At 45.4% G+C, this 15857-nt stretch overlaps 1 protein-coding gene across 1 annotated transcript in view; it reads left to right on the forward strand.

Moving 5' to 3' along the window:
• Positions 1-15535, forward strand: part of LOC135806072 (telomere length regulation protein TEL2 homolog) — a 41212-nt gene extending 25677 nt beyond the window's left edge. The window contains exons 14-24 of the mRNA XM_065320219.1: positions 2867-2979; positions 3477-3568; positions 4077-4193; positions 5262-5333; positions 5533-5811; positions 6169-6257; positions 6420-6519; positions 7157-7221; positions 13923-14038; positions 14601-14683; positions 15098-15535. Coding sequence (XP_065176291.1) covers positions 2867-2979; positions 3477-3568; positions 4077-4193; positions 5262-5333; positions 5533-5811; positions 6169-6257; positions 6420-6519; positions 7157-7221; positions 13923-14038; positions 14601-14683; positions 15098-15103 — 1132 coding nt within the window. The 3' untranslated portion in view covers positions 15104-15535. The remainder of the gene's footprint in view (positions 1-2866; positions 2980-3476; positions 3569-4076; positions 4194-5261; positions 5334-5532; positions 5812-6168; positions 6258-6419; positions 6520-7156; positions 7222-13922; positions 14039-14600; positions 14684-15097) is intronic.
• Positions 15536-15857: the final 322 nt, after the last annotated feature.

Raw genomic sequence — 15857 nt, forward strand, 5'->3', positions numbered from 1 at the left:
GTACATGTACAGTGTGTTTCACAGCACTGTACATGTACAGTGTGTTTCACAGCACTGTACATGTACAGTGTGTTTCGCAGTACTGTACATGTACAGTGTGTTTCACAGTACTGTACATGTACAGTGTGTTTCACAGCACTGTACATGTACAGTGTGTTTCACAGCACTGTACATGTACAGTGTGTTTCGCAGCACTGTACATGTACTTACAATAGCAGTTCTCTACATGACTACTGTGAAGTGCTACACATGCTTTTTTTGTTGTGGCAGCTCACGCACCCTGCTGCTACCCTACTCTTTTCTAAAAATAAAGGAAAAATGTTTCCCAGAAGAGAGCCAGCATTGATTTTATCAATTCCATGCTGCGGTATTGCATTGGTTTGTACTTTGCAGTACGACGCTGGAAGAGTTGCCTCACACCTGTGGCTATTAATCACCAGATCTGGCCAGTTTCTGCTTCCTTATAATTATTATAACGTGCACAGTAGGTCAGTTCCTCTCTGCGCACAAAGTGCTCAATGCTCGAGAAGGCAGAGTTAAATTTAGGTCTGCGCCTGCTAAAGGGGCACGTGAATCGGGCCATTTCCTGGTCACAGCAGACCCTCCGACGGTTTGAAGGATTACTTTTGGCAAACTGCATCTGAACAACAAGAAAGGTACACGGGCAAGGAGCCATACAACGCGCTTCAGAAATGTCTACTCATCCTAGAAAAAGACGTTAGCTGTATATGTTGCTCCTTCAACAGTGTGCACTGTACCATTCTCCCCTGATCACGCTTGAGTACTTCCTTAATGTGGTTCCACAGTACTGGCTTCTTGTGTATTGTTAGGAGTCGTGTGCACCATGATTCGTAACCACTTTTTGAAAAATTGCTCATCTTTTCACAAGGTGTGTCTGGTCCGACAAGAAAAAGAGAGGCCAGTTTCCATAAGGATAAGGTGGAGCCAGCTTTTTCACCATTCAGGGCCCGGTTGTCTAGCATAAACTTCCGATTACTGGCCGCGCCGTCACCGCAATGACTCCCTGGCAGAGACACTAACTTCCTTGCCATTCATCAACAGGGTGGAGTGCTTGTCGCAGCGAGTAATGACCTTGCATGGGCCTTGGTAGGGTGACTGGAGCGGTTTGCGCACAGAGTCCGTTCGGACATACACATGCATAGTCATGGCTAGATCACCAACGGAGGCTGGCCAGCAGGGTGGTCAGCAGGGTGGTCTGCAGTTCTTGGCCTGATCACCAACCTTGCTGTGGAAGAAACACAGACCAGGACGACCAGCGTGGTATACGGCTCAGTATGCGGGGGACTGATGAGGAGCTCCCAGACCTCCATTGAGAACTGCTCCGACAGTGCCGTAGCCACATAATCGACCGTCCACTGCGCGGTGATGCCATGATGGCTGAAAAGGTACTCAGCATGACTCGCAGTGTTGCCACACCTGCCGACATATCGGTAGCCTGCTGATTTTGGAGGCATGTCACGGCCTGCCGACAATTGACCTTCTCCTGCCGACAACAGCCACGGATGTCCATTTTTGACCTTCTGCTTCGCTTAGAACTAAATTAGAAGTCATGATCCAGATTTTTAGTTTTAATGGTCATGATGAGTGTTCCCATAGCTTTCTCCTAAGCCAAGGTGCTAAGCGAAATATTTATTCTGCTTCAGGAAAGATCGGAAACGCAGATTTGTGAATTTTTCTTAATAAACAGTGCCCTTTGTGTTTGTGTGCATGTGTATAGTGGGGTTAGTATTCTATGATGGGGGGGGGGGGGATCCAATGGACAAAAAACGGGCAGCTTGACACTGGCGGCTTAGGTGCTATGGCTGCGGGATGTTGCAAATCAGGGCCACTTCCAATACCACTGCCACCACCACTGTTACTGGCTGTGGCCTGTGGCCTGTTCAGCTGATCAAGCAGAGCCTGTTGCTACTGCTGTCTGAGCTCCAGGATTTGCTCCCTGGTAACGGAGATAGCAACCGGGAAAGCTTTCCCTTCACATTGCTGGCCGGAGTGGCCATGGTTGACAATGTATCCTTGCTTTGTACTTCAGTAGAATATCGGGGTCACCAATATATCAAATTTAGGTCTGCGCCTGCTAAAGGGGCGCGCGAATCGGGTCACTTCCTGGTCACCATGGACACTTCGACTGTTAGCAGCAATGATTACCGTACACGTCACTGTTAGAAGGATTGCGCAAACTACATATGAGCATATGAGTGAGGAGTAACGTACAGGGGCAAGGAGCCATGAAAAATGCTTCGGAAAGGTCCGAAAAGGGACACTATCTGGAAGAAAAGGCAAGCTAGATGGTGGCAACAGGACGCGAAATGAGGTTCGTTATTTCGTACGGTATCGCAATATGCCATTGGTCCGCTAGAACCAGTGTTGACCAAAACATTGCGGAAAGTGCAGCGTGGACAGCACAAAATCACGTGGGTAACTTTGAAACTTATGACTTAACAAGTCATTGCACGACATCTGGTGGAACAAATTTTTTTGTTGCAACTAACGTTACTTCGAGTTTCACGCTTGCACGATCTTGTTGTGAGCAGTTAGGGGAAAGTGCTCAACCTTGGAGAGGAAAGGGGGGGGGGGGGAGAGAGAGAGTGCGGTCTACACGGTGCCTTAATTAAAAGTATATTATGTATACTTAGGGTACCTCAACTCAACCACTTAAAATGTGGTCTCTTTGCTGCATACGTTATTTAAACTGTTCACCAAATTTTCCGGCATGGCCCATCATCAGGGTGAGAACAGAAAAATGGATGCTGTTCTGTTTTAATACTTTAAAAAGCTCCACTGGTATTCCTGAATAGATCCGTGCCTGCGCTTGTTGGTTCTGCGTTTGTGATCCATCTGTCGGCAGTGACGATGACTCTGATCTGGAGGCATACCCTATGAACGAGGCTGACATGGCTGAGAAAAGGCAGGACGTGGGAGAGTCTAAGCCGCCCGTCTTCTTGAGGGACTGCATAGCAGGTGAGGGGCTGAATCGCTTTGTCAATTTGTCTTTGTTGTACTGGATGCCTGCTATGCCTGGGTGAAAGCTGTGCCTGTCAACAGCGAAGCTCAAACATATTTGAATCTGTCAAGGAAGGACAACAGCTGGAACTCTAGCTCTTGTAACTAGAACCCAAACACTCTGGTGTGGAAACAATGCATATGCACTGTCGCGGTCACACTCAGTGTGTATCACCCGAGTCACTGTACACAAACTTTGTATGCAGGCATGACTGGAAGTAGGTGAAAATCACATGCAACGTCAGAGTCAAGACCTTCCGATCACAGTATTTTTTCAGTCTTGTCGGTGTTTGCTGTCTTATAGATCACCGGTGGTATAATTATGGATTGTATCTCTGGTGTTGGTTGACCGATTTTCATAAATTCGGGGTGTTCATTTCAGGGAAACCCTTAGTCCATGGCAATTGCGTAAAAGTTGCTTGAAATTCCTTGTGTTACCTGTTTGTTTTGTTCAGGTCTGTTGGCAAGAGAAAAGCCATTGCGAACAACTACATGTTTGGCATCTGCTGAAGTACTGATCCGTCGAAACCCTCCTGAACTTCAAGAGGTAAGCAATGCACCGTACACGTGTCTATGGCAATCATCTGCTGTTACAGACTGAACCGTTCTTGTAGCTTTCTTTAAAAAGCACCGTCATGTGCCGTATTTGTCAGTTATAAGTCGACCCTACGTACTTGGGGTCTCGATTTCCTGGTTCGATGGCGATTAAAAGTCAACTACTCCTTTCTTAGGCTGGCTTTTAGGTCATAAAAGTTCGACCTATAACCAGTATAATTCGGCATAATGTAAGTTACTTTTACGATGGCTGCTGTGGTTCGATGACCGGAATCTCGCCTCTGTGATTTAACCCTCCTACCCGACAAGTGTGCATCCATCCTGAATTCACTTGGCATGACTGTGTTCACTTAGAAGCTGAGTGCAATGCGCCTTTCTCTCCTTTTCAATTTGGCCAGTGGATTAAGTAGTGTTGTCGTTGGTGCTCAGCCCTGTTTTTGCTTGCTGCTTCTGCTACTGCCTCCGTCGTCGTCGTTGTTGTCTATACCCCTTGTGCACAGGTCTGTGGAGAACTCATCAAGATTTTGCTGCACCTCGATGACGAGTACAGTTTGGATGGGTTTGCGGCATATCGTTTCCGTTCTATGATAGCCGTTACGGTTCACTGTCCAAAGCAGGTTAGCATGACCATGTATAGCCGTTACGCTTCACTGTCCAAAGCAGGTTAGCATGACCATGTACACCTTGTGCTTCCAAGTAGTCTTGCTAGCAGCCAAGCTTTGTGCAAATGGAAATCATGGAATTGTATCACGGGTTTCACCTTGAACACAGCTGCACTGTGCATTACTTCATTGTATAGTTCATTCGGTGTGCACATGTACTAAACACTCAGTTCTTGGAGGGGAATTTTGACCACTTATTTCTTCAAATTATGGTGTGTGTTCACTACATCAGCTGATACATCAAAGCTTGCCTTGCACCAAGGCACCACCACCAAATGACAATGGAAGTGGCTGGTGGGTGGGTGGGTGCGTGCGTGCATACGGGCGTGCTTGCGTGCGTGTGCACGCATGCATGTGATTGCGTGCATGTGTAATACCCAGCAATGTCAATATTCATCTACATTTAGAAATTTGTGGGTTAGCTGCCTCTTGATAATTAAAACAAATCGTGAGTTGCGGACCATGGTCACAACCCGGCAGATAGCACATTTTATCTATAACATGTGAGGTGTAGCCACTTCCATTGTCATTTGGTGGCGGTAACTGTTACCTTGGTGCAAGGCAAGCTTTGATGTATCAGCTTATGTAGTGAATATACTTATAGGGCTTGAAAGTGATGACGTCAGAAGTCGAAATCTAACGACAAATAACGACCTTTGGATCCACTTGGGTCCAGTTTTTGTATTGTCCCATACACGTTTGGGTGGTTTTCCTTCACAGCATAGTGACACATCCACGGGTAGTGATTGGACTAGGCCCTCCCGGGCGTGGACCCACACCTTCCGGTGGATGTGTCACTATGCTGCGAAGGAAAACCACCCAAACGTGTATGGACCCGTATACAAAAACTGGACCCAAGTGGATCCAAAGGTCGTTATTTGTCGTTAGATTTCGACTTCTGACGTCATCACTTTCAAGCCCTATTCTGCTGCCCTGGTCTGTGATCTGTTTTCATGCCATTGGTAGGTTTTCAGTAAATCCTCCCTCACCCGTATATGATTGTCTGTCTGTACGTGTGTTCAGGTCGCTGCATACTTGACTGGAGAGTTCTATGCCGTCAACTACAACCTTCGTCAACGAATGGACATGCTTGATGTATGCTTCTAATAGTGTAACTATTGAATGGTGTTTTGAGCTGAATATTGCATTCAACTTGGGGCTAGTCTTCTGCAGCTGTGCGATAATAAGGGGGGGGGGGGGGGGGGGGCTTATCGGGCTTGTCCAGTGTTGGTGTAAGAGTGTGATAGAACAAAACAAGAAGTGTGTCTTCATTCATGCTTGTTCTTCTGTTCAGGTGCTGGAGAGAGCTGCTCAAGAACTCTCTTCTCCAAGCAAGTCACTCCAATCCAGTTCTGCTGCACGTTCTCTGGTGTCTATCGCTGGGCCAGGTGATCTACCTAGCTCTGCTGCAGACATATCATCGACTTTTGCTTCGGGCACATCCACAAGCAGACACAGTGGATCGACTATGGCCGTGGCTATATCCGGGATGAGCAAATCCCCTCAAGACAACGAAGACTGGAGAGCTACTGTTGAGAGGCGCGTTGCACAGAAGACCAGGCGTTTTGCTCATGTGAGTGGTGACAGTGTGTCGTGCTGAAACCTTCATGACTTTCTTCTCAGTGCCTCAGCTGATACCATAACAATTGGCTTATTGTTGTAACGATCATTGCTCACAACAAATTTGCTCTTTTCTTTCAACTGGCTTTGAGTATGGCTTCTAGCAAAGTTGCAAGAGTACTCATCTTGCCCATGCTCAACTATGCCTGGACATCTTACTTAGGATGTTGAGAAAATGCATTCTTTGTCAACGACACAGAAATCACATGACACCAAAAATACCGCCTGAGTCGGGGAGCACTCGGCGCACTCGGAAGTTCCCTGCCTCTTCCTCTTCTCACTGCTTCTTTCTCTTGGTTGTTTCCTGCAGGCATCAGGTCAAGGACCTCAAGCGACTGCTTCGCGGTTCAGTGCCGTAGCCGGCCTGTTCTTCTTTCCACTAATGGCTAAATTTGATGGGTGAGAAAGGCACTATGTGCAGTACTGTGTGCTAAGTGGAATCTTTCTAGTTCTATGGCTGGTCAGCAGTTCAATGTTAGTTTTGTTTGGCTTTCTTTGGTGATGAAGCACCCCTCCTCTGATGTGGATTGTTCTGACTGTTCTCGCTGCTATCCTCTTCAGTGGCCTGTCAACGTTGAGTCTACTCGGATCGGATTTCCTTGTGCTTGGTCGTCTCATTTTCACACTTGGGTCAATTTTGCACTGCGCAGCACATTCTCCGGTATGCATATTGATATACTGAGTGTCCCCTTTATTTCTCATTGATTCAATCTTGCTTCCAATGGTAGCAAACCCACACATATGTAGGGGATATTAAGTAGGGCTGAGTCGGGTAGCTTTTTCTTTGGGTATCGGGTCCGGGTAGTTTTCCACGGGTAGCACGGGTACCCGATCGGGTAATGTTCCCATGGTAAGACCACAGTGCACACCGGCCCCTTCCCTTGCGCACTGGGTAGACATGCGTGAATTATTTGTACACGTGCACTGTACATGATGTCATCTGCGACTTCAGGTTTTCGGGTACTAGTCGGTACCCGTCTACCCGAGGTCCTCACGGGTAGCACGGGTACCCGACTACCCGTGCACACCACTAATATTAAGCTATTACTTGTAGCCATGTTGAGGAAAGTAGATTACGATTGCTTGATATTACCAGTGCAGGTCCGCTCAGAATGTGCCAAGTCAGCCACATGTCCAAACGAGGTATACGTGACATGACACAGGCATCCTGTAATAGCTGAATAAGAAGATGGTGACTAGTAGTAACAGATGTTAGTGAATGTTTTTTTTACAGTCTTCACGTGAATCAACGAATTGTCTGATGGCGCCCCGCTTGTGCCTTTGCTCCCGTGTATCAGATATCTCGGTCAATGGCTGGTGCACTGCTGGAGTTTCTATGGGCTCTCCGTCGCCACGCAGAACCGTACGTATTGATACGTGCACTTCTCTGCTACCGATCTATGTGAAACATGACATAAGCTGTTACTGTGGGTGTCCACTTGTTTTCATATGCAGGGCTTGCTCACAGTTTAGTGATGCACAAAGGCAAGACAGGCATAGCGGGATTTATGTATTTACTTACTTATTTCACGTTGCCGTGACCAGGGAATAGAGGCCAATATGGAGGGAGGGGGCAATATCCAGCCATGGCAGTAGGTAAAAACAATGCAAAATGACAAATTACAAGAGGCAATAACCTGCACAGGGTGAGGCAAAGAGGAGCAAGTCTGAATGAAGAATTAGCAGTTATTAGAACTCAGGCTTCATGTTGGGATGGTCTGTGGCCATGACTGAGAAACAGAGAGCACCAGTTTCAAGTCCTGCTTCGAAACACGAGGATTTTCATCCGTGTTCCGGCCCACTAGGCTAGGAGCCAGGGGGTCATCAAAAGTGAGGTGTGTGGCACCCTGTCCAGAAAAGAGTTTTCAATGGACTTGGAATGCATAATATGTAGAGGTAGTATCGCAGTTGCCGATCGGATCAGTGTGAAATTGGCCTTGCTGTGTGGTCACCAGGAGCAGAGCTGGACATTGGCATACAGAAGTACGAAACAAGAACAGTTCAGTATGCTTCACCAACAAAGAATGTCGTGGCCCACCTACATGTACGAGAAATTCGTCGAGAATAAAAAGCTTTGGCAAGATGGGGGGGGGGGGGGGGCAGTGTGTACTTAGACTAGCTAGTTGTCCGGCTCTCTACTTCTCTACTTCTCTACTTCTCTACTTCTCTACTTCTCTACTTCTCTACTCCTCTACTCCTCTACTTCTCTACTTCTCTACTTCTCTACTTCTCTACTTCTCTTCTTCTCTTCTTCTCTACTTCTCTACTTCTCTACTTCTCTACTTCTCTACTTCTCTACTTCTCTACTTCTCTACTTCTCTACTTCTCTACTTCTCTACTTCTCTACTTCTCTACTTCTCTACTTCTCTACTTCTCTACTTCTCTACTTCTCTACTTCTCTACTTCTCTACTTCTCTACTTCTCTACTTCTCTACTTCTCTACTTCTCTACTTCTCTACTTCTCTACTTCTCTACTTCTCTACTTCTCTACTTCTCTACTTCTCTACTTCTCTACTTCTCTACTTCTCTACTTCTCTACTTCTCTACTTCTCTACTTCTCTACTTCTCTACTTCTCTACTTCTCTACTTCTCTACTTCTCTACTTCTCTACTTCTCTACTTCTCTACTTCTCTACTTCTCTACTTCTCTACTTCTCTACTTCTCTACTTCTCTACTTCTCTACTTCTCTACTTCTCTACTTCTCTACTTCTCTACTTCTCTACTTCTCTACTTCTCTACTTCTCTACTTCTCTACTTCTCTACTTCTCTACTTCTCTACTTCTCTACTTCTCTACTTCTCTACTTCTCTACTTCTCTACTTCTCTACTTCTCTACTTCTCTACTTCTCTACTTCTCTACTTCTCTACTTCTCTACTTCTCTACTTCTCTACTTCTCTACTTCTCTACTTCTCTACTTCTCTACTTCTCTACTTCTCTACTTCTCTACTTCTCTACTTCTCTACTTCTCTACTTCTCTACTTCTCTACTTCTCTACTTCTCTACTTCTCTACTTCTCTACTTCTCTACTTCTCTACTTCTCTACTTCTCTACTTCTCTACTTCTCTACTTCTCTACTTCTCTACTTCTCTACTTCTCTACTTCTCTACTTCTCTACTTCTCTACTTCTCTACTTCTCTACTTCTCTACTTCTCTACTTCTCTACTTCTCTACTTCTCTACTTCTCTACTTCTCTACTTCTCTACTTCTCTACTTCTCTACTTCTCTACTTCTCTACTTCTCTACTTCTCTACTTCTCTACTTCTCTACTTCTCTACTTCTCTACTTCTCTACTTCTCTACTTCTCTACTTCTCTACTTCTCTACTTCTCTACTTCTCTACTTCTCTACTTCTCTACTTCTCTACTTCTCTACTTCTCTACTTCTCTACTTCTCTACTTCTCTACTTCTCTACTTCTCTACTTCTCTACTTCTCTACTTCTCTACTTCTCTACTTCTCTACTTCTCTACTTCTCTACTTCTCTACTTCTCTACTTCTCTACTTCTCTACTTCTCTACTTCTCTACTTCTCTACTTCTCTACTTCTCTACTTCTCTACTTCTCTACTTCTCTACTTCTCTACTTCTCTACTTCTCTACTTCTCTACTTCTCTACTTCTCTACTTCTCTACTTCTCTACTTCTCTACTTCTCTACTTCTCTACTTCTCTACTTCTCTACTTCTCTACTTCTCTACTTCTCTACTTCTCTACTTCTCTACTTCTCTACTTCTCTACTTCTCTACTTCTCTACTTCTCTACTTCTCTACTTCTCTACTTCTCTACTTCTCTACTTCTCTACTTCTCTACTTCTCTACTTCTCTACTTCTCTACTTCTCTACTTCTCTACTTCTCTACTTCTCTACTTCTCTACTTCTCTACTTCTCTACTTCTCTACTTCTCTACTTCTCTACTTCTCTACTTCTCTACTTCTCTACTTCTCTACTTCTCTACTTCTCTACTTCTCTACTTCTCTACTTCTCTACTTCTCTACTTCTCTACTTCTCTACTTCTCTACTTCTCTACTTCTCTACTTCTCTACTTCTCTACTTCTCTACTTCTCTACTTCTCTACTTCTCTACTTCTCTACTTCTCTACTTCTCTACTTCTCTACTTCTCTACTTCTCTACTTCTCTACTTCTCTACTTCTCTACTTCTCTACTTCTCTACTTCTCTACTTCTCTACTTCTCTACTTCTCTACTTCTCTACTTCTCTACTTCTCTACTTCTCTACTTCTCTACTTCTCTACTTCTCTACTTCTCTACTTCTCTACTTCTCTACTTCTCTACTTCTCTACTTCTCTACTTCTCTACTTCTCTACTTCTCTACTTCTCTACTTCTCTACTTCTCTACTTCTCTACTTCTCTACTTCTCTACTTCTCTACTTCTCTACTTCTCTACTTCTCTACTTCTCTACTTCTCTACTTCTCTACTTCTCTACTTCTCTACTTCTCTACTTCTCTACTTCTCTACTTCTCTACTTCTCTACTTCTCTACTTCTCTACTTCTCTACTTCTCTACTTCTCTACTTCTCTTCTTCTCTTCTTCTCTACTTCTCTACTTCTCTACTTCTCTACTTCTCTTCTTCTCTACTTCTCTACTTCTCTACTTCTCTACTTCTCTACTTCTCTACTTCTCTACTTCTCTACTTCTCTACTTCTCTACTTCATATGAGCCAGAGCACGCCAAAATATGACCACAGACCAAAAATTCGATTTTCAGTTTTTTGTTCAAAAATGATCTAACACACCTAATGTTCACTGTCTGAAAGTTTTGGATTGATCCGACATGTCTTAGTGTTGCTACAATGGTATTATATGCAGCACTGTTGAAATGGTGAAATTCTATATGTACAGCAATGGGATTGTCAGTTTGCACACAATTGATATGCCCCTTGGTTCATCCTTTCCGGGTCAGTTCCTCTGTCCAGGGTCTTATAGCATGAGCTGACAGGTACTCAGCCACATCCAAATTGTCTATAGGCAGCTGAGCTAGGTGTCCGAAATACCCCCTGTTTGAAGCACCACTGGAGAACCGCCAGCGAAAACACCGTCAACATCTGTAGATGGCCGAAGAAGTTGACACTCGATGTCCTCTCCATCACACTCCACCTGTACTTTCAGATATACAGTATACACTGCTGCACACAGTGTTTCTCAACATACTCGACGTCGCACTCATATTCCCCACACCAAAGCCCATCTGCACACGGCTTTCTCCGCTCACCAGAGAGTACTGCTTTCGCTGCATACTGCTCATGCTAGCGATGTTCCGCATAAGGGTCCTCAAATTATCGACTTGAGCAAGTTCAGGGAGCAGCAGAGTCCAGTGATTGTTTTTACACTTGCAACCAATACTGGCATTGTCCCGGATATGTGCAGCGATGTCCATTCTGGCCAAATCATCGGCCGACTCACCTCCCAAGTCAGTGTCGATGCCAATCGCTTGCCAAGTTGTCATCAGAGTAGAATTCCTCGTCACTGCAGATCGTGGGACTACCAGCATCAATTCTTTTTACGCTCGATGAAAGTGTCGCCCTCAAATGACTCGTCGCTGTAGCCATCATCGTCTTCCTTCTGTTTCCGACTCGAATCCTCAAAATATTTTATCCTGCGCATGGAGTGCGATGATGTCGTCTTCTTCCGCTCCGCAGTACATTACTACTACTAGGCTCTTCTGTCGATACATCGATGACGATCAGTTTTAGGCGACTCAGCGCAACATGGAATACAAACTCTAACAAATAAACTTACTTGCAACAAAGAATTGCATCCGGAACAGTCCAGTCGACCGAGGAGAACAACAACAGCGACTCGCGTTGCACTGCACTTCGTATTTTTTTGCCGCGGAATTCAAATCGCGATTATCTCGACTTTTTCAAAAAAAGCTGTGGTCATGTTTTAGCGCGCTCGGGCTCATATATACACATGCATATCATGCATTTAGACTTGAAGAAGGAAGTGTACAATACAATAATAAAATTACTGATCTGCCACAGGTACATGCAGCATGGTAACATAGGTCCTAACCGGGGTGAAAGCCGGAAAGGGTACGGTCTACATGACTGAGTACTGTAAAAGCAGAATTTTCGGTGGTGTAAAAGTAATATTTTCGGTATTCTCCAAAATCGGCGGTTCGGTGGAGGGAAATTTTCGGTAAACCCGTTTTCCAGGTAAGTGTACTAGTACTAGTACCGAAATTTTCGATGCGTTTTATTTTAGGTAAAAATTGTCGGCACCGAAGTTACCGGAACTAAAACACCACCGAAAATTTCTACTTTTACAGTACCTTGTTCAACATTGCTGTCCGAGTCAGACTCATCTCCATTATCACTAGGGATTGTCGAGAACTGATTCTGGCAATCTTTGCATTGGCAGATGTCAGTGGGTGACAGGCCAGTTTGCTGACAAGAACAAAGCTGGCCTTCACAGCGGGGCGGCCAGTCTTGTTTTACCATGTCCTGTAGCACTGATGCACTGATCCGAGCGGTTGTAGTAGTAACATTCGCACCAGATGTCTCAACTGAGCTTAGTGCAGGCAAATCTGGACAATCCTGGCACAATAAAGACGTGTCATCTGGACTTTTGGGATGGGAGAGATCTCCTTGTTGGATCAGCAGCTGGACAACGGATGACGGTGAAAATGACGACGAATGCAGCATGGTCGGCTTGTGCCTATCCCACTCATTCATAGTTGAGAGTGCTCCATCAAACGCCTCTTTGATCCTCTTGATCAGCCTGTCGTTGCGGTAGTCAATGATGGGCACACCCAAATCGGAGAGATCCGTGATATATGCCTCCTTTACCAAACCGAGTGGAGCTACACAAGATCCACGCAATGCATTTGTAAACACACCATCACATATCATTCTTGTGAAGGCTTTCTGGTGGAAGTCCTCATGCAACTCGCATTCTTCAATTGATTTTTGTGTGTGAATTGGGAATAACACGTCCCATGGTACACTGCATCTCCAGCTACACCATCCACAGCACCACCACCACCACACAACAACTCACCAAGGATTCTGCTGTCGCCTCTACTGCCGCTGCGTTCTGCAGAGTAACGAACGCCGTCTTGGTAGAGCACATCGTGATGGACTCGTTGATTCGATGGGTCTTTTGGGACTGCTTCTCAGCACCGCAAATAATACACTCTCCTTTCGCAGTCTGACTGACTGAACTTCTAAGTGACTGCTTGGTTGGCGGTGGCCCTGCGGGAGCACTAACATCTGTAGGAACAACACCACCATGGTCAGGGCTGACGTCATAGCACTGCTTTTGCCTTAATTCACACGCTGTTTCCGCTTTCTCTGCTTTTCCGAACTCCACTCGCCGTCAACTTCGCCCTTTACGGCACTCTCAGAGTCCTAAATAAAACTGCATCACTCTCCATCGTCGGACAGAACACCACACAGCTAAAAGGGATTTCATGGCAAGGAAGACTACATAATTTATTTATTCACAATCACGTGGCACTAGCCAATGAAAAGGTGATGTGGGCGATAGCCAGCCATGGCGGTACTAGAGCTAGAGGGGAGAAAGAAAAAGAATGAAAGGGGAACTGAAGAGTAAGAGAAGCGCGGGGGAGCTAGACAATGACTCTGGAAAGCCAGCAAACTAAAAGAGAAAGTGAAAGATGGTCTTCTCAGGATACTTGAAGTTTTCTGCCAGCCTTCTTACTCCGAGGCATAGTACAACGGAAAACTATAATAATTTTCTCTTCTCAAGTCCAGCTTCAATTTCACACCAAATGAACTTGGTATTCGGCAAAACCACTTCAGCTGAAGAATACAACGTCGTATGGAATGGACGAAAAGTTGTATTCTGGATGAGAAAGTTGTCTCTCTAGCAGGTGAATGGACAAACCCTCTCGGACAGTGTGTCACTTTGTGGTGGGCTGATCTATTCACCTTCCTCCACTTCAAAGAGACAGAACAGATCCTTGATTGCGCCTTGATCCTTGAGGGTGCAGGTGTTCCTATGGGTTGAGAAAATTCAGTGTGACTGAGTTTCTTGTCTCATTCTCTCACTGTGTTCATTTTATGTTGTGTTGTTGCTGCTACTCCTGCAGGTTTATGCGGCAGTCGGTCCTGTTTGCGCATTGCATGATCCTGTGCAGTGTAGATGGACAGTTTCTCCTTGAAGACCATCCCAGGGAGATGGCTGATTGTCACAGCTGGCTAGCTGGTGAGTTTCCCATTGCATATACTTGTCAAGGCTTTTCCGCTTCCGTTCCGGGGTTTTGTATCCTGGGGCAACTTTACAGCCCCGTGCTCAAAAACGCTGCAGTGCGCGACAAGTAAACACCCGTGAGGAGTGCTGGTCCGTCTGTTTTTTTTTGGAACTGGTTTTACGTGTGGTGTCCCTCAGTGATCCGGTGATTTATGCAGTTACAACATTAAAAAGTGTTTGTCAGTGTACACTCGACGACTTTCTTCAGCAGCGTACTGTAAAGAAGGCTCAGATGTATCCCAGCATGCGTTTCAACCATCATTGCAGCAAGCTTTGCCGAAGAGTTTTCCTTATTTTTACCCAACAACTCCAAGCCTTGCGTGTCCCTGGGGTTCACATGTTTTTATCCAGCCGCTTCCATTGGCCTTTTTGTTCTTCTTGCCCCTTGCTGGAACAAGAGATGAGAAGTCTGCAGTGGCAATGCCGTTTTGAGTCATACGGTAATGTACATGATTGTGTTGTGTTGAGCAGGTTTTGAGTCATACGGTAATGTACATGATTGTGTTGTGTTGAGCAGATTGCTTATCATCAGACCCAGATGAAGAATGCAGGAAATTGGCTTGCCATGCTATGCCAATGCTGGAAAACATCTTGTCAAAGGTACGGTATAGACTGTGCATGTCCGTTTGCTTACGTTTGTATGTGTCTGTCTCTTTTATGTGTATATAATCTGCCTTGACTCCCGGGCTTGAGTGTGTATTCGTGTGTGTGTGTGTGTGTGTATGTGGTGTATGTGTGTGTATGTGTTTGTTGTGTGCACGCCTGTGTGTGTGTGTGTGTGTTTGTGTGTGTGTGTGTGTGTGTGTGTGTGTGTGTGTGTGTGTGCGTGTGCGTGCGTGTGTTGTGGCATGTTCAGGCCCTATATGACTTTCACTCTTGGTTGTCTTGTTTGCATGTGCGTGTGGCATTGGCAATGCGCACATGTTCATAAGAATATTTTCAGTCTTCTTGACTACTTCTTGTCTTGGTGTTATCTGATCTCAATGTGGCCTACATTCACGTGTTCTGCTCTAGGGCTAATATCAAGCTCAGCACATGCTTGACTATCACAGCTAAGGCTAAGCAGCTGATCAATCACGTATGGAGTGTAAGGTACATTGGCCTGGCCTGACATCTTCCTTGGACAAGCTATCAGTTTGGTTAGCTATGGTTCACTGTAGCTTACGTTCACAGCGTGGCTCTTGCATGGCAGCACCTGTACTGGAACTGTGCAGGTCTCTGGAGGTCCCTTGGTTCATGCGGTATATCTGGTGCAGTTGGAAACTATGTGCCCTATTCACCGCAACGCACTGTGGGGTTTTGGCACACATGGCGTTCAGGACGCGACCACTGTCTTCTCTACTGACATTTAACTGGCATTCCCACAGCCATGGCTTGTCAAGTAACAGACTTCCGAGATGTGCTTGGCTTCTACCGCGGCAACCTTGGCCTGACTCAAGCTGCCCATTCCCAGACAAACCTACAGACTAGAAAACACCAAACATCGCCGTGGATGTGAGACAGATACACACAGGCTCAACCGTTGTCCAAGTCCTACTGGTGTGTGTTCTACTTGTACCTTTGTGATCAACATTCACAGTGAGCTACTAGTGTACACAGGACATTACATGTAGGCCATTCACAGTGAGCTACTAGTGTACACAGGACATTACATGTAGGCCACCACCATCACCACCATCACCCCAGGACGTGATGTAACTGAGGCAAGTAACACGTCACATCACAGTTGTACATGGACATGTGCTTGCTGTGCTTATCATGTTGTGATATATTG

Source organism: Sycon ciliatum, chromosome 1 (assembly GCF_964019385.1).
Source record: "Sycon ciliatum chromosome 1, ocSycCili1.1, whole genome shotgun sequence".
In the NCBI taxonomy this organism is placed as follows: domain Eukaryota; kingdom Metazoa; phylum Porifera; class Calcarea; order Leucosolenida; family Sycettidae; genus Sycon; species Sycon ciliatum.